Consider the following 27,256-nt stretch of genomic DNA (forward strand, 5'->3'; position numbering starts at 1 on the left):
TACCTCTAGAAGCTCAAGTATTTTTTGTTTGGAAGAGGTGTTTTGACTGGACTACTGAATGCAACTGGGTATATAGTGGGAGATTTTATCTTTGTAATGATAAGGGAGAATTGCATGTTTTATGTCAGTGCGTGATGCAGAAGAAAATTTCCTTTGATGGAAATGTTAACTTTTTTATTAGAAATTTAATACCAAAACTGCTTATTTTTTTTACAGAATGCAATGATACTTATGAATGTCTACTGCAATAAAATAATGAAGCCCATTGATGGCTCCTGCTGCCAGCCTCAGCCTCCTCTCACTCTGATACAGAAGATAGCTTTCTGTTTCTTTACTTTGTCCATTATTGGATATTTAATTATCAGCTTAATTCATCGGAATAATTATCGGAAGAACAAATCATGCACTGATTTGGAAAGTGGAGAGGAGAAGAAACCTGCCATCAGCACACCTAACATTTCTACTTTAGAGATGCTCTTACAATGCTTTTGCAAACTTGGTCTAATCATGACCTATTTTTATCTGTGTGACAGAGCAAATCTTTTCATGAAGGAAAATAAATTTTACACGCATTCATCTTTCTTCATACCAATCGTCTATATCTTGGTTTTGGGGGTATTTTATACTGAAAATACCAAAGAGGTAATGATCACCTTGACATCCTGCTTAAAATGTTGTTTCCCAATTTGTATGTGAAATAACCAATTGCTAAGTATTTAATTTTTCAAAGTCAGTATAACTCATCTGCAAAAAATGCCTTCTCAAGCAGTATAATGTTTGCATAGAATTAGATGCAAAGGCCTTTTGAAGCCATATGGATGTGACCACTTTAGTCATTCACACTCTTGCAAATTGGAATTGATCAGAGCTCAGCTGTAAGAGAGTGTAAATCATGCTAAATCTGTGTCCACTAGACAAGACTTTTACAGTTGAGATCATTTTACCCATAAAGTGGTTTATTGTTTTGAACCTTTTCTCCTCATTTTGTGGATGTTCGTTGTTCTTTTTGGAATAGCAACACTCTTGTTTTGTTTTGCATTAGACTAAAGTGTTAAATAGAGAACAGACTGATGAATGGAAGGGCTGGATGCAACTTGTTATTTTGATTTATCATATCTCTGGAGCAAGCACTGTAAGTGATTTGAATTTTTTTTTTTTTTAGTGGGAATTCAATTTGGGTATGTTGTTTCAAAAGAAAAATAGTGTAAATGGGCATTAGAACTGAATAGAATAAGTAATGCTGTTGTTCCAGAAGTTTTAAACATGGCATTAGCAGAGTTAATTTTTCTCTCTGAGTGTAGATTTGATCGATAAAAACATTATATATGTTACTTGACCAGTGAAAAAATTCATTTGTTTCCTCTGTGTGGAATATTACATTAATTTATTTTTAATTGCTAGCAACTTGAAACTGCTGAAGGTGATCTTTCAAGGAGCCCGTCTTCAGTCTCTCATAACTAGTAATAGAATATGGCAAGTGTAGAGCAATAAAGAGGAGAAATTGATTTTAACATCAGAGGTTGGGACACCAAAAGAGCTTAGTAAGAAATAGGGCAGAGTACCACAGTGTTTCTTTTCTTAGTTCAATGTGATTTACTGTGAACCAGAAATAGCTTAAAATAGAAGGGGAAAGGAAAGCCCAAACATTTACATGGCCATTTATGAAAGGTACTTTATTTTTCTCAACAGTTTTTGCCTGTGTACATGCACATTCGAGTTCTGGTTGCTGCATATCTGTTTCAAACAGGTTATGGGCACTTCTCATATTTTTGGATAAAAGGGGACTTTGGTGTATACAGAGTGTGTCAGGTAAGAATATCTGCCTACAATTTTTATAAATAAATTTGTTCGGATAGCAAAATATCCATAATATATCCATACTTTCTAAATAATGTGGTATCAGATCACTTAACCAAGGTTTAAACAATAAAAATGGCTGTTGTGTCTATGTAATCTGATCTGTTTAGTTGGTAGTGTTTATCTAATACAAACTTAAACCGTATGAATGATAGTTACAATGTAAAAAATGCAAGTATGTACACTCTGAAATAGCAAGACAAGTATTTTCTAATAGCAATAGAGTTTCCATCGCATTAGCAATTTACAATATATAGCAATACATGAGTAATGAGCCAGGTGGGCTTTCAAAGACAGTGTATTGAAGCCTACATTTATTAAAAAGAAAAATAATTTTCACACTGTAACAATACTGGAGAACATACCTGGTTTAGTGGCTTCCCTTCCAGGTTTTGCAGCATATACTGTAGCAGTTTACTTTTTTTTTCCTAGTGTGTATTTTCTATTGCTGTGAAGTCTTGCATTGTCCTGTAACTCAGGTCATTGTCCCTATTAAATGTATGTTTACAGCCTGGTACTGGCATTACCCTGGCTTTAACTGAGCTAGCCCTGGTTGCTATGGGAGTGAAAAAACAGGGGCATTAACAGCATCCAGTAACTGGAATACTTGGTCCCTAGCCTGAGAAATAGTCAGATCTGGTTAACCTTGTTTTCATTGCAATCTCTACCCAAGCAGGCCAGGGTAGGACAGGTCCAGAACCACATAATCAACCTGCAGTCTTCCATTGCCCTGCTGATGTTCCCTGTACTACTTTATCCGTGTTTCAATCAAAATACAGTCAGCATGTGAGATATAAAATACATAGATTTTTTTGTATAGCGTTAAAGGAACATGCCCTCATCTTTCTCAGCTTTGCCTCCCAGTTTATATATCCTCTGTCTTTTGTCCTCTGACACCCCCCAGGTTTTATTTCGTCTCAATTTCTTGGTTGTGGTACTGTGCATAGTGATGGACCGACCCTACCAGTTCTACTACTTTGTGCCATTAGTCACTGTCTGGTTTATGATCATTTATGCCACCTTAGCTGTATGGCCTCAGATTGTCCAGAAAAAAGCAAATGGTAAGATTTTTTTTTTTCCTTTTTGCTATAATGGCAAATTATAACAAATTATAAAAATTATAGAAATGGCATTGTTAGTAGATCTCAGTCTTTTTGTTAGTCAAAATATGTTAAGCAGCTGCTCACAGAAATACTCTTTGTCATAGATGAATTAGGTCAGTTGAAAAATGTTAACAGCTGATAACAGAACTCTGCCTCTGGTTACAGTCAGATTAGAATACTTTTTAATAGATTTTGATCATCAGAAATGTGTTTTACCAATAATTGTAATATTAGTATTGAATGGAAATGAAAATCATAGGTTGCAGTGTCTGTGCTTGCTGAGGCGGTGTCTGTCATATGCTCGTGGGTGCAGTGTGAACAGGGCGTGTTTAGATTTCTTGTTCTGTGTTGCCAATGTGTCTGTCCATCTTGAGCACCAATTCTGCCTTAGCTGGCCAAATAAGAACATGGGGCTGGCTATCCTACTATCTGAGATTAAGTGAGCTATCAGAAGTATGTCTTGTGGTACAAATATTTAAAATAAAAACTGAAGTGAAATCTCAGTTTATGTGTTGCAGTTCACTGAAAAGCTGTCAAGCATGTGATAAATGCTTATTATTTAATTCACCTAAATTAGAACTAAAACCTTAAAAGCCTTAAGTCCTCATTCCCTATTGATGGAGGAATATCCCCATTTTATAGCCTGAAGATATGACAATGAAATATACTAAAATATACTAGGAATAGATGCTGCAAAAATGCACTTAAAGAGTAGTTTTACAAGATACCTCAAGGGCAGGTATCTTCAATTTAATTTATTTTTCTGTGAAGGTACTTCTCTTCCAGAAACAGAGAAATTACCCTTGTGTACTTTGGAGCAATAGTGTACTGTGAAACTAGAAAATCTTTCAATGACAACTTTCAGTTGTTCATGACCCTGTTCACAGCTGCCAATTTATATGGCAGGAGGGGGAGATGATCTCTGTTGCAGCGTTGAGGCTTGGCTAGAGCTTAATACCAGCTGACAGCTTTGAGGAGTAGTTTCTCAGGCTTGTTTTAACAAGATGCTTGGCCTTAATGACCTGCAGTTGAACTTTGGAGTAAAACTGGTATCCCAAAGTTTACAATATTTGCACTACTTGTTTCACGTGACAAACAACGGGCGTTTTTATGTATGTATTTATTTACATTCACCTAGAGTAAGGACTGCTTGTGCAGAGTGTTTGGGAAAGCAGAGGTTTTAAAATAGTGTTTCTGTTTGAGCACCTAAATTCTCTTCTTTATGTATGTTGTCCCTGTCTTAGACATGAGGCTTAGTTTAGGCTTAATAGGTTATTAATTCCTGTGAATGTTTATTTTAATGGCTTAAAGTAAAATTTAAATGTAGACAGTGGTAAGATATTGCTGGTGATATTTTAATATTTATTAATTTCTGAATGGATCTATTACAAAGCATAGCTACACTAAATAATTGGCACTTATTTAATGTGTCCTGGGGTTTGCTATTGAAAAATTAATGACAGTATAATGATATTTCTTCCTCAGGGAACTGCCTATGGCACTTTGGTTTACTGCTGAAACTGATTTGCTTACTGACATGTATATATTTTCTGTCATATTCTCAGGTTAGTAAATCCTGGCTATATTTATCCTTAATGACCTAAGAGTTTATTATTACCTGTCTCTATATTTTAATGTGCTCTCAATGTGTACATTTGCTCCAGTATCATAAATACAGAAGAAAAAAAAAAGAACCTTTTGATTTCTTTTCATATTTGAATTGGTGTGGGTGCTGGAAAAAAACCACAATTGTGTGTCTTACTCATTGGTTTGTTATGTTTGACATATTTTAAATGTACTGCAGTGAATGTAGTAAATACAAGGGGCTATGCTTTGGGTTTGAGGTGGGGTTTTTTGATGTGCTTAGAGCTACTGGGTTTTGCCAGCATATGGTGATGCATATGGTGGTATGGTGATAATGAAGTTCTGTGTCTTTGGCTTTGATACATCATCACGAGATTGGTTCTCAGGCTAAATTAGCAACTCCCTGAATGCTGCAAGTACTGCTGACAGAAGTCAGGGCAGAGTTTGTCACTCCAGGATCCTACAGGGGGATTGTGTGGTTTTAATCCCTCACTGGTTTTCAGCCTGGTGAACTGTGGTCTTCTTTGAACTGTGGAGTGCATATTCCTTGTCACAACATCTCAGTGGATCTCTCCCTTTGAGAGCAGTACAAAATGGAAGGCATGCTAATACCTTAAGGAGAGGCAAAACTGAAACTCTCTTTCATGTGAAGAAGGTTTTTTCTTTTTTTTTTTCTTTTTTTGTGAGGGAAAGGCTTCTAAGGAATCCTGTTATTTTTCTAATGCCCCGTAGCTAGTGAAATAAGGATAGAGTAATATTAAATATGTTATTGATGTAAATTTAGTAAATACAGTTGACATCAGTGTTAATGCTTTTGCCATGTTTATCTTTCACAGGGTGCATTTGAGAAGATATTTTCATTTTGGCCATTGTCCAAGTGTTTTGAACTGAATGGGAATGTCTATGAATGGTGGTTTAGGTGGAAGCTGGATCGCTATGTATGTAACATTTGCATAAATTTATACTGGTCTTTTAAGTGCATGTTTTGATTTGTGGGAGGAGGGAGGGTTGTTTTCCTTTCCTTCAGAGAAAATAGGAGTTTGCCTCAGTGTTTAATAAAAGACTAGGCTGCGCCCACTTTAGTTTTGCAAATGTCTATCAAAGCCTAGCTTACAAGATGGAGGTTGATTTATTTGCTTCTGGATTTAAAAATTGAAGTGTAAAGTATCTTAGATCTGTCTTTTCTCAAAAATTTTACTGTGAAAATGTGAAACCTGTAGCACTTCAAGTTGTTGAAATACAAGGCAAATTACTGTGGTAGCATTTTTAATAATACTTTTTGGAAGTTTTATCAGTTAAGAATATATTTCTTTTAAGGTTACATTTAAAACATTAAAATCAGGGTCTTGGTTCCCAAACCAGACTATTGTACATATTTTTAAATGGTTTTCCACTGGGAAAGTGCTTTCCTTCCAGTTATTGACCCTACAATGTGGGGGAATAGAACAGGGAGACATTAGTCTTTTTTTCTTTCCTTCTTGGCAGAGGTAAGTGGAGTTTCTAAGATGGAAGCCTTCATGTGCTACACTTACCCTTAGTGGGATCAGTGGCACACATCTCCCCATGGGGTCTCTGGGAGGTGAAATCTGGGTTGCAGAGCATTGTCACACCCGGGGCTCCCCAGCAGCAGCTTGGCTGCTGTGAGCAGTGTGGGTTGGGTGGCGCTGCTAAGAGCAAAGCTCAGAATAAACACAGAGGACAAGCACTGCATGGGCCTGAAACAGCCCTGTGTTGCCAGCTAATGAGAACTTGGCATAAGATTGTAAAACACTCTGTTGAAGAATTGTATCTGTGAGAGAGGGGAGCACTTGTCCTGCTTCTTGAATGTTTTCACCTGCCAGCTTGGGAGAAAGCCAGAGACTCGTGGTTTTTCTCCAGAGAAAGCCTTTTTCAGTGGCAGCATAGATTGCAAAGGGAATAGTAGGTACTTGAAAGCTTCTTGAAATTTCATCATCTTGTCTTTAATGCCTCTGAAGCTTTGTAAAGGTTCTTTATTTGTAGGTTTTGAGTTGAGTTAAAAATGCAGTTTATGGCTATCTCGCATAGAAAGTCTGGTTTTGTTTGCTTCAGCAAATCTGGGAAAGGACCTTTTGAAACATAGCTTTAAAAATACTTTTTCTGGTAGTATTTCTCTTAAGAGTTTATACCTGAAGTACTTGTAAAAGTCATGTAATATTCATTGCATTCCATTTGTCTTTTACAGGTGGTTTTTCATGGGATGCTGTTTGCATTTATTTATCTGGCATTGCAGAAACGTCAGATGATATCAGAAGGAAAAGGAGATCCTCTTTTCTCCAACAGAGTTTCAAATGTTTTATTATTTATTTCAATTGTGTCCTTTTTGGTAAGTGTCTATTATAACCTAGTATAATCAGGTTTGTAAATATCTGAAAAATAAGTTTTCCAATGTTCTTGTTTAGTCAATATTATCTAATACAAACCTTGAAAAATCAAACCTTTATCTGGAGCTATTTCAGCTGGTTTTTTTCTGTACAACCCTACCTATCTAGTCACTAAAATATTTTTCTGTTCAGTCAGATGTAGATGAAAACATCATTACTCTTTCAGTTCATTGCAAAGCTTAAAAGAAAATTGGATCAAAAAAGTAACATGGTAGATAACACAGCTCTTATCTCCACACTTGATTGCTTGTCTATTTTTGATGAAAAAAAGTTGTACTAATAATTATTCATCAGATAAGTATTCATCAGTTGCAAAGGAGAATTTGAGAGAAGCACAAAACTTTACATCATGTAGGTTTTTTTTCTTAGTGTCCCACATCTCAGTGAACCAACTAATAGTAAAGCAATTCAAAACAGCATGCTCTTGTTTCATTTTTAAATGTTACATATAATTGCTACACAGACTAATTTTTTAATATCTTTTAGACCTACTCTATTTGGGCTAGTAGCTGTAAAAACAAGACAGAGTGCAATGAGCTACATCCTTCTGTTTCTGTGGTGCAGGTAATTATTAATGCTTTTGAGTACAGTGATAGAATCTAGTCTGTTCTTACTTGGGCTTTTTTAAAAACAGCTTAAAAATCTATTCGTGCTTTAGCATGGAATGACAGATATTAAGCTTCATTCCTGTGTCTGAAAGCGAAAAAGAGTTTAACAACGTTGGCCAGTTTTTCATTGCCTTTAAGCACTGAAATTGCACACTGTGATTGTGCTTTTGATTTATCTGGATGTCCTTAGTGTAGGTTTCATATGCACCGTTTAAGTCCAAACCCAACTTTTGACTATTTGCATAGCAGTGGAAAAGAAGAAAGCTGTGGAGGGGAAGAAAGGTGTAGAAAAGCATGAGTGTTTGGGAGGTATTAGTGTAGGAAGCAGCCTATGGGACCCTCTAGTCGCTTTCAGGAAGAGAAGAGGTGGGCCACAGGGCCATCCATGTGGTTTTCTTAAATTTATTTTCCTCCTGCTGTGTCCCCTGCCCCACTCTACCCCAGCTGTCTCATTCTGTCCCCTGTTTCTTCTCTCATTAATTTTTCCTGCTCTCTTGAGGGGCAGCATGTGGGACATGATTTTTTAATATTAATTTGTCCATCTTGACACCCTTTCTTTAAAAATCGAGGGTTAACTCAGATTTGTGGCCACCTTCATTTTATGCTGGCATGGTGAAACATGTTTGTGACTGTGCCTAGTAAGCGTATAGTAACATCTGTCAGCATCAAGGCCATGATTTTACTGGAGATATAAATGTGACGTGCTATTCTGTAAGAGTATGTGTAAAATATTTTTATTTTCAATACCTACTTTATTAAGTATAAACTGCATTGATTTCTGTTCGGTTTATTTTTTTTTAGTTTTTAAAGAAATTTTAATGCATGATGTACTTCACTTAGTGCAGTGAAAATGGATACACCTTTTATGTGTTTGTAATCAATCAACTTGTCATCCACAGTCACTTTTTTTGTTTTACCTTTTTTTTTAAAAAAAAACCCAAAGATTTTGGCATTCATCCTCATCAGGAACATTCCCGGATATGTCCGATCTGTGTATAGCTCATTCTTCGCATGGTTTGGCAAAATTTCTTTAGAGGTGAGTAGAATGGCCGGAAGTACAGTGAATTAAAACTTGGAAATGTAAGGTGATGTAATTGTCTAGATTGGAATATAACACATAAATAGAGAAAGCATTTATTGGCTTAATAGGTACCATGCTGTCATGTTTGGCCTCTTTAGGCATTACAGTTTTTGTTGCACTTAAAAATCATGGCTGTAATAGCAATATCACAGTACCAAGCTTAATTCTTGTGCTGTTTTAGGGGATGGGGTGATTTAAGGTTGTGAGAGTGGGGATTAAATGCTGGAGAATGCTGCGAGGTGTATGCAGTTGGAAGATAAAAATTTAGGCCAGTTGAAGAATTTGCATGAATTATACTTACTAGTGTAAGTACACTTATAAATGTGCTTGCCCTAGATAGCTTCTTGTGACTAATAAAGAAATGTACCGTAACAAATAAACCCCTTTTTAATGCAAATGTTACCTTGTTCCATTGAGTGTGTATTTTTAAACAGTAGGAATTATCTTGCTTCCCATTTTATTTGCTGTTTAGTGATATTAAATGTGACATTTTATTGTATTACTAAAATATATTTATAGGAGAAACTCATTGCAATACAGTGTATCTGGAGTACAGGATTTTGTGGGGTTTTTTTAAGGGTCACATTTCACTCCTCCAATTCCTGGTGAACTTCAGGTGCTCCAGGGAGCTGGAGTGCATTCATCAGTAGGTGAAGCATTCTCTCTTATTTGCAGGCACATCAGTTCAGATCTTCACCAGAGACAGTAACTGAGGGAGGCAGATTCTCCCCTGCTCTGATGGAATGTATCCAGTGTTCCCCTGAGCCGTATTTGGTTAAGGGCCAAGCAAACCCATTTCACTTTGTGATTTAACAAGCTCATAGTTTTGTTTTGTATCAAAGACGTGGAAAACAGCTTCTTACTGAAGCAGAAGTGTGACAGTTGATGCAATAGTAATTACATGGGTTTGGATTAGTAAAAATATTTACATGTATAAGTACTGTTAAGCTTTTTTTTTTTTTTTTTTTTGCAGCTTTTCATTTGCCAATACCATATTTGGCTGGCAGCAGACACAAAAGGGATCTTGGTGCTTATTCCTGGATATCCCATGTTTAATGTTCTTGTCAGCACTTTCATATTTGTGTGCGTGGCACATGAGATTTCTCAGATCACTAATGATCTAGCACAGATTGTGGTTCCTAAAGATAACTCAACTCTGCTGAAAAGGTTGCTATGCATAGCTGGATTTTTTTCTGGACTACACTTCTTCTCAGCAATGCAAGATCAGTCAAGGCATTAACTTGGAAACTTTCTTCAGGTTTACTTTGTGTCTGCCTGAACAAAAATTCTCAACTGGAGGTACAAGAAGACATTTAAATTAAGCGTGTGGAAAATGTATATAGTGGAAATGTACATATTTTGTGTGGAAATAGCCTTCTCAAATAATCTGAGAAACAAGAGTGCACTGTACAGAATTGCATGTGAAAATGAGTCTTTTCTACTGGATGTTTGTTTCTGTTTACATATCTGTTGAAACGGGACACGAGGTTGAGCAGCATCACGGGCGTATCACGGAATGCAGCTGGCACTGGGTGAGCCGACGGCGCGGGGCCGTTCCAGCGCACGGCGACGCGGGGCACGCGCTGCCATCCTCGGCAAGGAGCAGAGCCAGCACACGCGGAGCCTTCGGCACCACCGCCCGGAGCTGATCCCCTGAAACCAGGGCACTGCTCTGAACAAAGCGGTAATTGCTGGTTAGAAATCAGTGCTTTGGGTGGAAACAGTAGTACGTGTTCTACGAAACCCTTTATATGTGGAAGTGAAAAGTAATCATCAGTTCAGTGATTGAAGATTATATACAAGTTTACATAATATTTTGAGGGTTTTTTAGAAATTTAAGATGTGTTCAGCAAATATGGTGAATTCTGAGATTAAATTTTTTTATTAAGAAAATTTGGGGTTTTATCCTAAATTATTTGCTTTCTCATAAACTTTCCACTAATTCATTTAACTGTATGTAGTTCTGTGTACAACCCCAGTGAACAAACAAATGAATAATTTTCAGACTCAGTTCAAGATGGAAAATTTTTGGAAGTCACTCCAACCTTTTTCAGTCAGATGGAATCCCCTCATATCCACTCCATCAGATCTTAGGGGAATGGTGATCTTTGACCATCTCCCTGTGTTTGTAGGTGACCTTGAATTAGGTCTGATTATGGAACTGGTGCCATGCTCCATGCTGTAATATTTACATTTCAAAGGATGCAAGTCAATCTGTTGGTATCATGAGGAGGAGGGATTGATGGTCAGCTTTGTTGTATGCAAGTGGTTGAGTCTCAGAATTACAAATGAAATGAGATTGGAGCTGTTTGGAGAAAACTTTTTTTGCATCCTTTTTAGCAGTGCCCAGTCTTTCTTACTAATTCTTTCCTTTAGCAAAAAACCCTGTAATTGAAAGAAATAGTCCTTCAGTGTGACAGTGACAAGCTGTTATTTATGTTCTACTTATCAGTGAAGTTATGGACATTTCTTGGTTGGTTGTGGGTTTGGTCCAAGTGATAGTTCGACCTCTAGTTGCTTTTTCATTTTATTCTTCTGCTATTATTTGTTAGCAGTCAAAAACATAAGCGCAATATTATTTTCCAAGCATATGTGCAATTACGTATGGTTATAAACAACATGAATCCTAATTTGTACCATATATACTGCCACATGCATGTTTTTGTTCTTATCCCAGGTAAAACATTGAATTCAATCTCACAGCCATGAATGAATGCAAAACAAATTTGTGAAAAGAATGACTTCAATTTCTATTTTTTTGTGTGGTGGAGAACAGTTTCTGTTAAAGAATGACCAGTCATTCATCATGAAAAACAAAAAAGAAATCATTCACTTCCCCCAAATTTAGCAGTTTTACTAAGCCTGCCAGCTGTTTTCAAGATACTGGAAAGATACTCAGTGTTTGTTCTGTGTGCATATTACTTCCAATGCTTGGGAATTTAACCTCCTCGATCAATAAATTTGATTGACTGAAGGAAAGTGTGTAGGTGGACACCGTAGTGGGGGATAGCAAGCATAACCTTCATCTATGCCAGTATTATGAGCAACAGGGAACTGTGAGCTTGAGGGATAATTTTTGTTTTGTTCTTCACAACTTAAGTATTGTAGATACAATTCTATTTATCTGTTGTACAGACTTGGTTAAAAGATTTATTTTTAATGTTTGAAATAATGCACTTGTTTACTATTACTGTATGTGGGATAAATATATTTTCTTTTCAGGTTATGTAAAAATATGAAGTAATTTAAACATTAAATAAATGTGCTGTGGATGCTTATTTTTGTAATGGGAGCAGCATCATTTAAGTAAAAACTTTCTATTGCTTGACTCTAGCTGCGCTGCAGTTCACTGAATCACAAACTAAGGCAGATGAAATGCAGGAAGATTGCTCTGCAGTAAATTGCACTGTCCCTGAAATTACAGCTCCAACAGCCAAAGCGAGCTCGGGGGCCCTCAGCAGAACTCCACAGTGGAGGCGTCGGATACTTTTCCCTGCCAGGAACTCTGCAACAGAGCTCTGCAGGAAAGCAGAGGAACTGACTTGGCTTTTCTTTGGTCTGGCAACATCAAGAAACCAAACGCAACTTTAAGACTTGCCTGAGTTAAGGAATTTAGATTCTACTTTAGCTACTTAAATACCACTCTCAATAGAAGGGGCTCGTTAAGCAAAGGAAATACCAATCTCTTTAATCCTGTGACCAGTGACAAAACACAAGGAAACGGCTTAAAGTTGTGTCAGGAGGTTCACGTTGGATATCAGGAAAAGGTTCTTTACCCAGATTGTGGTTGAACAGGCTCCCCAGGGAAGTGGTCACAGCACCAAGGCTGCCAGAGTTCAAGAAGCATTTGGACAATGCTCTCAGGCACATGGTGTGACTCTTGGGGATGATCCTCTGCAGGCTGGGAGCTGGACTGGATCTTGATGAGTCCCTTCCAAATCAGCATATTCTGTGATTGTGATCCTGATTTTATAACCAGGGAGATACATAGTTCAGGTGCCCACATCAGACATTAAGGACTGCAAATCCTCTCCATCCTTTCCAGTTAGGACATCTATTTAGGCATCGTCCCCAGTTAAACCCTTCACCATTAGCTCCACCCCAGTTGTCAGACCTGACCATGCAGTATTGTGTCTGTAACATTAAAAGCTGTAACAATGTTGTTCAGGCACCCTTTTGTAAAATAACCAGTCAACAATGTCACTACTTAGTGTTTTCCATTTTATTAGATTATACATTTCGTGTATGTACAAAGACAGCTGTAGGGCTTTCTATTTAATTTGGTTGCAACTTAACACAGTATCAATTCATACTGCCATCATATAATGTTAAAAAGAGGCTGTGACTTTACTGTCTTAATTATTACTAATTCTTTAGCCATTAAGTCTCTTCAACCAGCTTTATAAATCTATGCTTTCAGAGTAACTGTTTTAATAAGTAAAAATAAATAATTTGTTATTAAACTTACCTCAGCTAAATGAAGCTTTCAATCATAAAATAGTTCAGGTATTCTTAATACCTGAGTGCCCCACATCATTAGATTCTTTCCAAAATAGGTGGAGCCTCCACTGCTACAAACTGATTCTTTATGCATGTATGTAACAGTTTATTTCTTTAAATATATTGGCACTGTTACATTAATACAAATAAGGTGGGAGCAGCTCAACTGGTAGATCCATTGATTGTCATGTCATCCTGGAGTTATCAGAAATTGCTATGATCCACACCCAGTACTATTTACAAAGTTTAATCTTAAGTTGCATTAAAAATCATTATTTAAAATCCATTCCATTCATTTTGATTTCAAAACACTGACAGCTGATACATTTGAAAACAGTAGTATAAACTAATAGAAGACAAATGCTGATTGTACTTGATTTTTTTTACAGCTTGGGTAAAAGATGAAAATGTTTAATTTACTATAAACCTCACTGTGCAGTTTTGTAATTCACTTTTCACTGATAACCACCCAAGCTGCTGGAAAGAAGGGGGGGGTGTCTGAGGAAGCTGACTGACTGGTGAAGTTCATCTCTGAGATGAGGTAGGAAGGCGTGATGGATGCCACTTGGAAAGTGAGTAGGAATGGCTCTTTATTCCACCTGTTTCAGGAACTGCCTTTAATTTCTCCACTTGAATGCCTGTGCCTTGAACTACCTCTCCTGGTCTAACAACCACCAGCAGGATTTGCTGCCACATTCTGTGGGCTGTGCTGAGCATGCTGGGCAGCTTTGTAAACTGATACTGAAGGTTTGACAATATACAAGTAGGTACCACGTACTGAGCACTGCTTATCTACTTTGCTGCCATAGTTATCATACTTGTTGCACAACATTAGTCTAAAAAGCAGCTCAGGACTCGTTCTATCTGCAGAGATCCTGCATTCAGGTCCGAGCCTACAAACACGCCATTGATGCTTAAAAATTAACGTAAATTAAAGTGTTGTGACAGAACAGGGTCATAGCTCTAAAAAGAGAAAAACAAAAGCAAACCAAAACCCACAAAACCGAGAGCAACTACTTCAATCTTTTTACAAAATGACCTCATTTTACAGATTCCTTTTATCCTCAGTCTTAAATTCCAAAATTACTCAAATTTCTCTTAGCAGAGACTTCAGGAACCTCAGCTAAGGAAATGTAGCCAGCATTTAACAATTTTAAAGCAGACGCAGTTTTCTGCTTACAATGCAATGTCCTGATGAACATACAGCTTCTGAAAGAGAAAATATTACAGAAAAAAAGACAAAGCGTAAGTGTCAGCTTAAAACAATGTGATGCTTTGAGGTAAAACCCCAACTGTTGGTGGCAGCTGTCACAGCTGCAGACCCTGATGTCCTGTGTTATGCTGCATTTGAAGATTTAAAGAAGCATCAGAAATTCATTTAAAATCTGGTGAAAAGTGTCAGTAGATGAATTATAGTTGTCTATTGAAAAATATGGAAACCCCAGTTCAGATCCTTTTAGCAAAGTCCATATATTATTAAGCTTTCAGCTGCATGGACAAATGCTTCTCAAAGAAACCACCTCCCAGCAAAATATGCCTTTCTTTAACTAAGTTCTTTTTAAGATGTGAAAATATAATCCCTGGTTTTGGAACACTTTGTGTTCCAAAAAGAAAAAGTATGTAGAAGATACAAAAAATAAACAGCATTAGGGCTGTTTATTGGGCATATCACCAAAAAAACATTAGAGTGTTTTTAAATTAATCCAGGTATACTGTACCAAATTAAACCCTTGTTTATTTGCAGACATTAATTTTTGCCTACAATAGTTTGTAACAGTTTCTTCTAACATAACCAGATGAATGAATGGACAGATTTTAAATCCTTTATTGCTTACAGGCTTTCAAATAGCATAAATATCTGGTAAAAGAATTTTATCATGAGTAGTTTTAGTTATTTTCTTTGGGGGGTTATTTCTTTATTTTTCAAAAATAATTTTGCTCATTATATTTGGTAATCTCTAAAAAATTAATATCTAATAGATGTGCAGTACTATTTCTCAGCCTCATCATGTTGCAAGTTTTCATGCTTGTATACTACTGCTTTTTCTGTGCAAATATTAGGCAATTATATCATCCCATTAACAGTCTGAAATCTCTGAAGTTTTGATTTCCCTGTTAAAACTTTCAGGAGAGATCACAAGACAGAATAAAGCTTGATATTTATTAATACATATATATACACATACATATATATATGTATATATATACATTAAAGATTACTTTCTGAATGTAACAAATATAAAAAGTTATCAGTGTTTACAAATTGTCAAAAATGTCCAAAGTACAAAAGGATACAGTACATCAGTTATATGGAAGTGATTGTACTCCTGGCACTGAAAGCATCATAATACTGTGGGCATGCACAATATACACCAAAAAGACTCATGCATCAACCAGAACAAATAAGGAAGTGAGACAATTTGCTGCCTTCTTTGATTACAAATTCATTGCTTCTGTTAGTTTTCTTTCCTCAGGAATACCATTTACCTGCAAATAGATGAGAATTTATATAATCCATCAGTGGCACATGATGCTTCAACAATACTGGACTGTCAAGTGTGAGCACAGCACATAAATAGTATTTATTATTCCTTTATCAACAACCACATTCAAGGAACACTACAAGTACAACCTGGATCAAAAGATGCCATATACATGACAAAGCATTCTTCTGGGAAGGGAGAAGGCTGGTAAAAGATTGTTTAACAGGGAATTTATCTTTCTATTTGTGATCTAACAGACTTCATAGGGAGGCTGAGGCACAAAAACAGAAAAGATGGCACATGGTGTACATGCAATATTTGGTCTTTCACATTATAGGAATACCCTATAAGCTTTTCCATCTAAGCACCTTAAACAGTCCTTGTGAATTCTGCCTATTGACAGAGAGACAATTATAAAACCTAATGTATCTTTTCATATTGGAGAGCAGTAGCAATTTTCATCAGTGTAATAAACATTAGATGCCAGTGGTCACCTTTCACACAATTCTTTCCCAATTAACTTTTAACTTTGTGAAATAGTCAAGCATTGTGTCAGCTATTAAGTCTGCCTTTTTATATAAGGTTAAAATAAAACCATTCCTTACTGGGGATTCAGATAATTCCTGAAGTGGACAACAGTTATTCTCCATGGTCTGCTCTTCAAATTACTAAATATGGTCTACTGAAGATTTAAAATAGAAATTTCTTATTCATAGCTATGACTGATAAGATATTAAATTCCCTGAGTATATTACTGGGTATTTTCTAGAGGAAAGGAAGAAAATTTAACAATGAATGTCTCATTCTACAGGTTTTTTGGCCTTAGGTATTCTATTTCTCTAAATTTCTTACCAGAACAGATCAATAAAATCGACTGCTAAGCTTGTACTCATGCTACTAAAAAACTCTTAGTAGTGCCTGAATTTTGTTTTAAATTGTAACTTTCTAAAAATCTGGGAACAAGAGTTATGGATATCCTTTTAGAAAAGCTGCACGAGGCATATGCCATCATGTCATGGAAGTGCTTGCAGGATCACCTGCACATCTGAGCTACAAAACAAGGTGTCATTATAAACTAAGGGAAGAGGAGGAAACACTGTGTCCCAAATACATTCCACCTCCCACCCCCCTGCATTTCTGAGAGCTTGTCACAGGCAGGGTCTGTGATGAATAAGAAAGAACAGTTGTATTCTACAAAAATAATGTACTACAGAAAATACAGACATGGGAGAATTCTTAAGATCTAATTTTAGGGCAGTTTTTCAGTGCAACTCACAAGTGACAGACCTGTGCTAGCTTGTATTTCGTACCTTTGCAAAAATGCCTCACTGCTGTCACAGTATCACCAGGTGATTTTGCATCTTATTTGCTGCAAGACAGACTCGAATTCTTGTAATGAAACAGTCACAGCAGAAGAGCAGCAGTGTGACACTTTTATTCTGCCTTCTAAATTCCTGCAGTATTGAGTGTGAAGAGCTGTGCTAAATGTCAACCCAAACCAGTGTTAGAGGCTCTGGACCAAGGCTTTGACTGCCAGGGTCATCCACCATTTCCAGCATACAATGAAGCACACAAATAGCAAGGCTATCAGAACTGCTGTCAGACCTTTTATACCTATGTTTTAAATTTCCACATAACAAAACAACCCACATGGGCAGAAACATCTATTATATACTTGCCTCAAATCTTTGAAATGTTGTCATACGAAATTCTCCTTTAATCCCCGAAAGCAGTAATGAAGAAGAAGGATTTTCAATGAAAAGAAAGAGTTGCTTATGTGACTCCTAAGTTAAAACAAATCTTCCACTTGGAGCTGTCATTCCCATATTGTGTTCCAAAGATATGTGTCTCTCTAGAGTTTTGATTAAATACCTCTTTGAATATTTAAAAATTACACTTGGCCTCTACTTTTTCCCTGTGTGGTCCTTATCCCCTCTCACATGTCTTTGGCTGTAGGTTTTTCTCAAACCTGAGATGCTAAGTAGAGTCAGCCTTGGTCCACAGTCTGATGGGTCATTCCTGACCTCAGCCAGTACATGAGCAGTTGTGAGAATAATATAAAAGTGATGACTTAGGACATAGGAAACCTCAAACATGGATGTGCCTCACCACAGATTCCCCAGTATCAACTCTTTATGTCTAGTAACTGCAATAAAGAGCTCATTCTTCAAAGCTTAACTAATATTGGTGGGAATTAGAAATCTGGATTTCCTATCAAGTGTCAGAATCTGAAACATGTAGCTGCATTTATGAATCCAGCTGTAGCTTCACATAACAGAAAATTACTTACATGAGGTTTCTAAGTTAGCTGAACCAAATTCCAGCCTCTCACGCAGAGTCCTAACATAGCATTTCTTCCTTGTCTAATCAATCCCATGCCAAAATTTTCACTGATGTATCAAAAAAAAAAAATCTACAATGACAATTCTGTAATACTTTATTTGAAAATAATTTCCACTGTCTACAGACTGTATACAATTTGACTAGTATTTCCTCCACACTGGTCACTTAATAATTACAGTATTTTCTGAGTACTGACCTGCACTCTGCTGCTGTGGAATCTGAGTCTGATGTGGCAGGTTCCTATAAAAAACCATTTAGTATCTTTAATGCTTCCATACAAAGTCTGAAGTGTATTATGATGAAAGCTCAGTATTTACACTTCTTTTTTTTTGCTTATGAAGCAATAATCTTTTTTCACTATGCAAATACAGATATCCAAAGGTTGGCAAAGACCATGAAATAAAGACAATTAGTGTTAAAGTGGTTCTTATTATTTCACTTGTCAGCTACACTCAGAAGGCTCAGACTTGGTGAAATGCCAGAGGTAACAAGAGTCACCACAGGTTTCTGATGTTTAGCGAAGTTTGGTTTTTGTAAATGAATATTCCATATTCCATGAATACAGCAAAGGTGACAGCATTTGCAACTTCATTTTTGGCTGTGGAATGAATGAACGGTCAGCCACTTAAGTGAACTGGTCTGACACGTTCATCAAGGCAAAGGTGCATTTTTCCCCTGCTTAAGTGTCTATTTTAACAGCTACCAGATATTTAGGTGTTTTTACAGAAAGGAATTAAGGGTTACAATGTAGGTGAAGCAGATAAATACCCTATGTACAATTCAAGAAAACCTTTGGTACAGGATTTGGCACCCCAGTCATAAAATCTGCTATTCTGTATAGAGAAGCTGTAAAAGATGGGGCAGGGCACCTTGCAGCACTTGTACAAGGAATAATTTATACAGCTGTCCTTTCTGGAGAATTTAGCTTTGGGACAGGGAGAAGAAAACATGCCTGCAGCATGGATCTACATAGTGAAGGGAACTTAGGACGAGTATGTGTAAATTAGGGCTGAGTTAGAGCTGGCACAGGACCAATACCACTGGAGCTATGCAGGCCTGCCATGAGAGGAGATACCAGCTGGAGCTGGTGTTACAGCACAGCACTGAAAAATGCCAGCCACTTCTGAGACCACTGCCTCAGATCTGCTTAGCCCCAGGCACTTCAACCAAACCTCTCCAGAAATGCCTCTTTGCTACAGCTCTATGGACTTGTCTGAATTAGAACATGTGCAAAGCACTGGGTCTGTCTAACTAGTTTCACTAAGTTACTGATAAATGAACTCTAAAAACAGAATTCATTATTTTTCTGGTTTCTGTCTTGGAAAGAGAGTAGCAACAATGGAAACGGGAGAGACCTACGAGCGTTTTTTTTGGCAAGTCTGAATTTATTATCTGTGTCATGGAATATGTTCTTCTGTTCAATGTCAACATTTCAAACACAAACCGTGTGTGACAGGTACATGATTAACAGGTACAAAGCCTGGATTTTCTGGTATGAAACTACCACCGACTTGGTGGTAGTTTTATACCAGAACCCCAAAGACAGGGCTCAAGAGACAGGATATCTAAAATAGAACAGTTTTAATTGATTCCTCTGTCAAATGTAGTTTTTCTCCAAAACATGCAGAAATCTAACTGTTCCATGCCAAGCTTCTTGCAAGCCTGCAGACTGAAAGCCAGCCATTTAATCTTATAATAGAAGGCCTTTCTTTCTGCTGCAAATGCAAACATCAGAGCAATCTTGAGCTAGAGAGCTACTGAATCCTCCATAAGAAACACATTTCGGAGGACAAACTGGAATCTATAGTTAGATCATGCAACCCAGTGAGCATTAAGAACCAAGACCAAGCGTGAGCACTTACTGCTGTGTCTGCATCAGAGGCATGCTGGTGTTGTCGTAGCTGTCCGTGTGAAGGGGCGGGACGATCTCGCCCGTCACAGGGTGGAACACGGGCAGCGTGGAAAGCGGCCACGCGATCTCTCTGTTCTTAGACATGTCACGAAGCTCTTTGGTTGATTTCTGGATAGCACTGTGGTGGACCAACTGGATGCTGTGTCAGAAGGAAATAAAACAGTGAATATCTATTTTAAGTGCTCTATCAAAATGGAGAGACTTTTGCAATTATTATTATTATTCTTAAAGTACAAGGACTGATGCATGCTACAGACTACAGTGCAACAATTACAACCTTTGCACAGTTAAATTAATAAATATCGGATTTATTCCATTTTTAAGGCAGTAACTATTCCATTAGATTTTTCTGTCTGAATAGATATTTTTCATAGGATTCAAGACTGTGCATTCTTATGGCTGATGTTCCATTTATTTGCTGCAGTTAAAGTTTTGGTTAACTCCTGATTCTTGTGTAGATTCATAAAAGCTTGTAAATTAATTTTAAAATGCTCCATAGTATAGGCACTGGACACTTTCCAGGATATTTCTTCTCATCATTTCAATCACTTTAAAAGACAGGCTGAAAAGTCCAATAACCAGGAGTATTGACTGCATATTAACATACTTATTCTAACAGTACTATTTTATTTTGAATTGACAATCTTTAATTTCAAACCCTTTTTATTCTGCTCTTCTATCCTTGCCAAGACTCTGATTTAAAAGCAGCTTTCACATTTATGAATTAAACCATGAATTAGAGAGAATGAAAGAAGATTATGACACACATGTATGAAGCATGACGAGCTACTGAGAATGAAAATTAAATGGTAAAAGAAAAATAACAGGAAAGAAGACACTTACTCTGGTGTTTGCATGTTTCTCTTTTCCCTAAAAACAAAACAAAATTTATGAATTAAATAATAGCATTGATAGTTGGAACATTAATCTATCTGATGATGAAAACAGTATATGATGTAGAAATGCTGACAAGGTTATTGCTAAACGCAACTTGGCAGCATTTGCAACAGGGTTTATGATGAGGCCTTGATGAACGCACGTAGAGAGATGTGATAGTGGTGACAGACATACACACAGACACACACATGAAAAATGCAGGTTAAAGAACAAGCTTCTGGCTAAAATAAATTCTGTGACAAAATGAAATTGTAGTTTGTGTAAGAAATGGCAGAAATCACGTTACTTGCTGCTTTCCTTTTATGTGTTTTTCTTTTATAGTATGTCTAAATTCAGTTAATCTCCTCAACCCAGTTTATGTTATGAAAGTTAGCATTTTAGAAATTACTTAATATTCTCCTGAACCAATGATCCTTTTATTAGTATTTTATTTGCTGGGGTCATTTTGGAGAGCTGCGCACATGTGGATATTTTGGGGAGTTTTGTGCATATGTTGAGTATTTTAACCCTTTCTAGAACAACTAAAGGCCCTATATCCACTTGCTTGGAAATTAGTGCATGTGCTTAAGTGGGAAACAGTTCAGTATTACAAGCAGATATCTTTTGGCCTGTTTTAAATGTTTATAATGAACTGAATGGAGATATTCTAACAAATAACCTTCTATGCATTATAATCTTAGAAAAGTCTAGTTACTTATTAGCATGTTAAAGTACTCACACTCCTTCCCGTCGGCAGCACATGATATAGGCAAGTATTAGAAAAAGCACCAGTGCTATTGCCGAGGGCACTGCCAGTGTAATTAGGAAATCCGAGTAATAGTCTCTGCTTTTCAGTGTATCAGAAGGTGGCTTGTATTCTCCACCATCAGGTAATATTCCCTCTCCACGAATCACTTCCTGAAAGGTGGAAACTTGTTTTGTATTGTCAACCTGATACCCAGGGAAAAAAAAGAAGAAGAAAAAAAAAGACAATTAAATAACAAAGGAACAGAATGTAAAAACAGTTGGGTATTTAACTAACCATAACATATAAAAAGATCCATATTACATTTGAGAAATTCTATACAATTTCATCCAACCACTTTTTTTTAAATAATAGAAGCTTACATTTTATGAAGCTTCTGATCAGTGTGGTAAGTGATGTTGTAATATTACTACTCTCTTTTGTGCCTGCATGTCTTTTACGGATTAATTTTAGGTATATCTCACACAAACAGTATTTGAGTAGCAGTTCAGTAAACATCTTTAGTGCAAACTAATTAACTGATTCTGATTTCTTTTTGATTAATTAATCCATTTCTTTAGTCTTCCTAAATAACAATGCTGTCCTCTCTTGTATAAGGTGGCAAAAATGAAGAGTCACGTACCTACAATTTTCTTCCTTCTCCTTCTTCATATTGAGCTTTACATCCAGTGCTCAAAAGGTCAAGAGGCATCAACTGAGATGCCGAGGACAGCTCATTGTCTCCCTCACACAAATTCAACTAGCTTCCAAAGGCTGCATTCCTGGTCACAATTTTTTGTGTGTGTGTGTGTCTGTACCCAATGATCCTAGAAATACAAACCTGTTTTGCTGCTAAATTTCCTATTGCTTTTGACTGCCATTCCCAGATGACCTAATTTTCTGCATCCATTTTTTTGTTATCTTCAGTTAGATGCTACTGTCAGGTGCTATCAGTGCTAGCTTTATGATCATTGATCTCCAGATCATTAATACAAATAAAATATTTCCTTACATGCTTGACCTTTTGTCTGACTGTTCATCGAGAAATCATGCAACTGATGGTCATTTCTTTGTAATTTACACTTCATGTCATAAAATGCTGTATTACAACTTAGGCAATAGGTGAAGAGATTTTTATGAACTTCCAGAGATCCTTCTGAGCTTCAAATGTGCGCACACACACACATTATATATAAATGTACATGTTTGTTAAACGAAAATTAATTTATGTATTCTCTGCTCATTAATTCCACAGTATCTTTTATGTTAGGTACACTGAGTTCCACCTGGCTGCTTAGCTGAATCTCAAACCCTAACAATGGACAAAAAATATGTACTTATTGATGTGACTGACAGAGGTCAGTGTGAGAACAAGCTGTCAGAATGCAGCTTCAAGTGGAGTATTTATTACATTGCCCATCCTTGCAGAGTGTGGGACCCCCAAACTTAAATCCACTCTTTGATATGGTGCTAACTGCCAATGCTACCTCATAAACAGTCTGAGGATAAGGATATGATGGCTCTATTTTCTATCACTTGTTTACACTGTGGATATGGGAAATAGAGCTCAACTCCCTCCCAGCCCATAGATCTGGGGAGAATTACTGTCTCTCAGCTTGTCTTGTGAAAAGCAGACTGTGATTAGATAGAGGGAAGCTTGGCTCCCTTTTCCCTTTGATGCAGCAGGTTACAGAAGAAATGCTGCTGGCAACACTAAACACCCCTAAGACAGTTTAAATTCAGTTACTGTGGCACACCGCCAAAACAAGTGCTGAATTGGAGAAGGTTGTGCTACAGATGCTGCAGAAAATAACACTTCTCTAAAAGCCTGTTCCTGTTACACATCCCAGGGTGATCTCTGCTTTTCTCAAACCAGCATGACAATGCTGCTTCATGGTTAGTTTATGAGCCACTGCCACTATCAGGCACTTTTTTCTAAATAAGTACTCCTAACCAGCTGCTTTTCTTTCTGCATGGGCAGTGCTGACTGTTCTTGCATTAGTGCACTATCCCTCTGCTGCTCCTTTTAAAATTCATCCTGTTTTCCAAGACTGTTTCTCCAATTTCTGAAGACCTTTCTGAATTCTGTTGTGTCCTTCAATGCACCTACAGATCCTTTCACTTTCATGGGGAACTACAAATTTAATTTAATAAGCACATCCCATCATCCAGCTATTAATGAGGAATAGCCACGAATTACTATTAAATCTGCTATGATTATGGCTACCAACCAGCTCTCCACTAGGTCCTAGCTTCATCAAGGCCATGTTCCTGGGCTTGTGAGACAGTATCAAAAACCTTACCAAAAAGGAATGACATTTGCTGCTCCACCTTGGTTCTACTTCTTCCTTGTAGAAGGAAATGGAAGACTTGACATAGTATGTTCTTGCCAAAGACCAGCTGCCTTCTGCTATTTTTCAGGTGCTGGTAAGTATTGCTGTGTACACTTGTGCCTTTTACAATTTCTCAACAGAAAGCAAATAAAAAGCAAATAATCTGGGTATTCTTTTGAAACAAGTATTTTCCAACCTTCTAGAAGCTTTCCTAATTTACAGTGTACAGGCAGAAAAGACTGGAAGTTATCCAATCATTTTTGTGTATGAATACCTTTCCTTATACTCCACATGTTTTTTCCATTATAAAAAGCATTATCTCCCTTTCAGCTTCCTCCTGGGTAGTGTCTGAAGCAGCTCAACAACCATCTAAATTTATTTTTTATACCTTCAGCATCATTGTTCAAATTTATCTGCAACATTCTCTTCCAATACTGTACTATTTCTTGATTTTCCTTGCAGGAACTAAAAAAAAAAAACCCAATCTTAAAAAGCCTCTTTGGGAATTAGTCTCATTTCATGGCAAATACTCTAGTGTTCAGGTATCATTTTTCTTGCATTTGACTGAGAAGAATGTTCCTATTTATTATTTCATTAATCAACATTACTTTCATTCCTTTTTCTATTTAATTTTTAATATAAAATATGTTTTAGAGAATTTTCAGAAACTTTTTTTTAACAGCATAGTATTAACTGGTCAGTGTAGAATCAGTATCTGAGAAAAGATGTTATGTATGCACACACTTTATAGGGAAGCAAGCGCAACCAGCAGTATCAGCTTTAAGCCCTGGAGTTCTCTAGCCATTTATAGAACACACTGCTAGTGAAAACAAATACAGTGGTTTCACTGGGGCTCAACTCTAATAGAATTTAGCCTACATAGCAAAATCCTTTCACAATCTTGAGAGTGTCTGCTAGGTGAAAAAAATCAGTCACAATAAAGTGGAATTGGCAACGTTGTCTGATCAAACTGCCAAAACTCTCAGCTGTACTTCTACAAACATTGCTTTTATGCAACAATAAAATAACTCACCAGAGAGATTTTACACCAGTCAATATGGAATTGAGTACGAAATTTTTTATCACAGGTTATTACAGGCTCCATTTCTTGACTGCACCTCAGCTGATTTTGTGGGTTTTCCACTTCTCGTAAACACGAAGAGAAAGGAACATCTGCCCCAACCATCACATACACACTGCAGAAAGAGATGAGTGACAGACCAGCAGGATGTCTCAAAAATCCCCAAAGGACAATTATGTACTCTTCCAAACATTACTGCTGTACACAGTAGCATTCAGCTGTTATTTAAAGATCAAAAAGTATTTTCCTTCATAGTATACTTTTCTCTTTTTAAGCATATAAGTAACAGACTGAAATCAAAAGGATTTTTTTATTACAACATATTCTGGTTTGCTTGTTAGTGTAAATGTTTACTTACCGTCAATGGTGTCAATTTCTACGAAGTCAGAGAGCTCCAAGTGTGGCTTCCTCATGTAAGTAAATCAGTACTACTTTTGAAAATTGTACTAAAATAGCATCATTTTGTCTTAAGGAAATCTTTGGTCTTACTCATCATAGTATTTTAAAAGAGTTTCTTCCCATGTTTTCAAATTAAATTCACAATGACTATTGCTAAACCTAATACAGATATGCACATGCTAAACCCCCAGCTTCTTCTGAAAGATTCCAAACTGTAGCTATGCACTGTCAACAAAATTTGCTTCAGAATACTGAAAGCTGAAGGTAAACCTAATACTTGATTTAGCATTACCATACATACAATAAGAGCTACTACACTAATTGTATTATTCATTGGCATATTTAGATATATGGAACACTGCTGTAAAATACAGTCTGCTGCACCAGGTAATAATGTACCAATGGATTCTGAAACAGAAATTAGGTCCTGGTTGCCACTTGTCATAGTAGGCATTATCTAACTAAATATTTGAAGTGTAGCCACCTACTACAAGTGACTCTGCTATTACTCTGGCTAGTACAGAAGTCACTTTCCTTCTTTAAATGCGCTCAAAAACTCTAGAGACACAAAAGGACTCTAAAAACCAGTATTTTTGAACACATAACTCGTATTTTGAACCTTCACCCCTTTCTTAGATACTATGTGACTCCAAAGTATCTAAAATTATCTAAACATAACTAGGCATCTTTACTTTCACCAGGGAAAAGCACTATCAGAGCCACACTGAAAAAACCAAATCCTTACTAGTTTCCAAGTACAGTATTTCAGAACAGTATTTATGGTTACAAATCACCACTGGAAACAGTCCATTCCTACAGTTTACACTCAGTAACCTGAGCTCCCCAGACACCTTACGACTTTCAGAAGAAAGTCAACAGTGCTCTTGAATCACATAACTTAGTAAGAGTACAGCTAAAAATTACAATGTTACATGCTAACTGCTCCCAGAAATTGAAGTGTCTCTGGAATCTCTCCTCTATCATATTTTCCTTCAAAATTTTGAGTTTCATGAATTGGGAATGGTTAAAAACTTGAAAAGCACGCCAAATGACTGCTCAGAAGTAAAACTGGGATTACAAAAAAACCATATTTACTACCAACTGGTTTATAATTAATGGAATTTATTAGTATTTCTTGGATTATAACATTAATATATAGGAGCTGTGTCCTGTTGTAGCGGTATCTAACACAATAAATCCATATTATAACTGGGGCTCGGAACATGAGTAAATTTTTCCAAACATGAGTAAACTAACTCTAAAATATGAAACAGCAATTGCAAAGTTTCTAGAAAACCTGCAAAAATATTACGCTTTTCAGTAAGAAAAAACCAAAAAGTGAAGCAAAAACGTCATACTGACACATGCTTACCCCTCTTTCATGTCATTAATAGGAAGTGGAACTCTCCCTCCCCTGTCAAGGGCTGAAGTAATGTTTATAGCATTCAAGCGTTCTGGCTGCCATACATTTTTCACTGCTCCGAGGAAGTCACCAAGAACTTCACTTGCTAACATTTCTTCTACATTCATATTCCTTATGAAGAATTCCGCTTGATACGGTAAAGGAAAATCTACTTGTGATGAAAAAGAGTGTTGCATTAAACAAAGGCTCCATAAATCAAAAAATAAATCTCCAAAATAGCTGGAGTAATGATTAATGCAATACTGCTTTATGACTGATACACCTTTCCAAAAATCTTGTGCTTGAATTAGCTCATTTTGAACCTAATGTGATTATGTTTAATTCAATAGTGAGTACCATTAGCTGCTACTTGAGCTGAAAACCTTCAGTTATTTATAAAACAACTGGGAGATGAAGAAGCAGACTAGAGGAAAAGAGTATCAGCTGGTAAAACTTCATTAAACAGATACAATTACATTCATGCTAATTTGGGGGTCAAAACAGATCTGCAGCAACAATGGATTCTAACCCACAACACTCCAGAATG

General features: G+C 36.7%; 2 protein-coding genes across 9 annotated transcripts in view; one reads left to right on the forward strand and one right to left on the reverse strand.

The window, feature by feature from the left end:
• The window catches only part of CASD1 (CAS1 domain containing 1), a 28,782-nt gene extending 16,695 nt beyond the window's left edge, over positions 1-12,087 (forward strand). For 3 of the 4 annotated variants that reach the window (XM_082289115.1, XM_082289116.1, XM_082289117.1), the window contains 10 exons: positions 217-642; positions 1,043-1,132; positions 1,690-1,809; positions 2,762-2,918; positions 4,446-4,525; positions 5,381-5,482; positions 6,748-6,888; positions 7,433-7,510; positions 8,498-8,590; positions 9,609-11,922. In XM_082289115.1, the coding sequence (XP_082145241.1) occupies positions 217-642; positions 1,043-1,132; positions 1,690-1,809; positions 2,762-2,918; positions 4,446-4,525; positions 5,381-5,482; positions 6,748-6,888; positions 7,433-7,510; positions 8,498-8,590; positions 9,609-9,875 (1,554 nt within the window). In that variant the 3' untranslated portion in view covers positions 9,876-11,922. Of the gene's footprint in view, positions 1-216; positions 643-1,042; positions 1,133-1,689; positions 1,810-2,761; positions 2,919-4,445; positions 4,526-5,380; positions 5,483-6,747; positions 6,889-7,432; positions 7,511-8,497; positions 8,591-9,608; positions 11,923-11,969 lie in introns of those variants that run through there. The other variant, XR_014226746.1, reaches the window with a different exon arrangement.
• A 931-nt stretch (positions 12,088-13,018) lies between these two features.
• Positions 13,019-27,256, reverse strand: part of SGCE (sarcoglycan epsilon) — a 33,053-nt gene continuing 18,815 nt past the window's right edge. For 2 of the 5 annotated variants that reach the window (XM_082285633.1, XM_082285636.1), the window contains 7 exons: positions 26,680-26,878; positions 24,861-25,023; positions 21,489-21,700; positions 20,717-20,743; positions 19,824-20,012; positions 18,158-18,201; positions 13,019-14,344 (listed from right to left, as the gene is read on the reverse strand). In XM_082285633.1, coding sequence (XP_082141759.1) covers positions 14,289-14,344; positions 18,158-18,201; positions 19,824-20,012; positions 20,717-20,743; positions 21,489-21,700; positions 24,861-25,023; positions 26,680-26,878 — 890 coding nt within the window. In that variant the 3' untranslated portion in view covers positions 13,019-14,288. Of the gene's footprint in view, positions 14,345-15,342; positions 15,623-18,157; positions 18,202-19,823; positions 20,013-20,716; positions 20,744-21,488; positions 21,701-24,860; positions 25,024-26,679; positions 26,882-27,256 lie in introns of those variants that run through there. The other 3 variants (XM_082285632.1, XM_082285634.1, XM_082285635.1) reach the window with 2 other exon arrangements.

The sequence above is a fragment of the Coloeus monedula genome, assembly GCF_965178545.1.
Source record: "Coloeus monedula genome assembly, chromosome: 1".
In the NCBI taxonomy this organism is placed as follows: domain Eukaryota; kingdom Metazoa; phylum Chordata; class Aves; order Passeriformes; family Corvidae; genus Coloeus; species Coloeus monedula.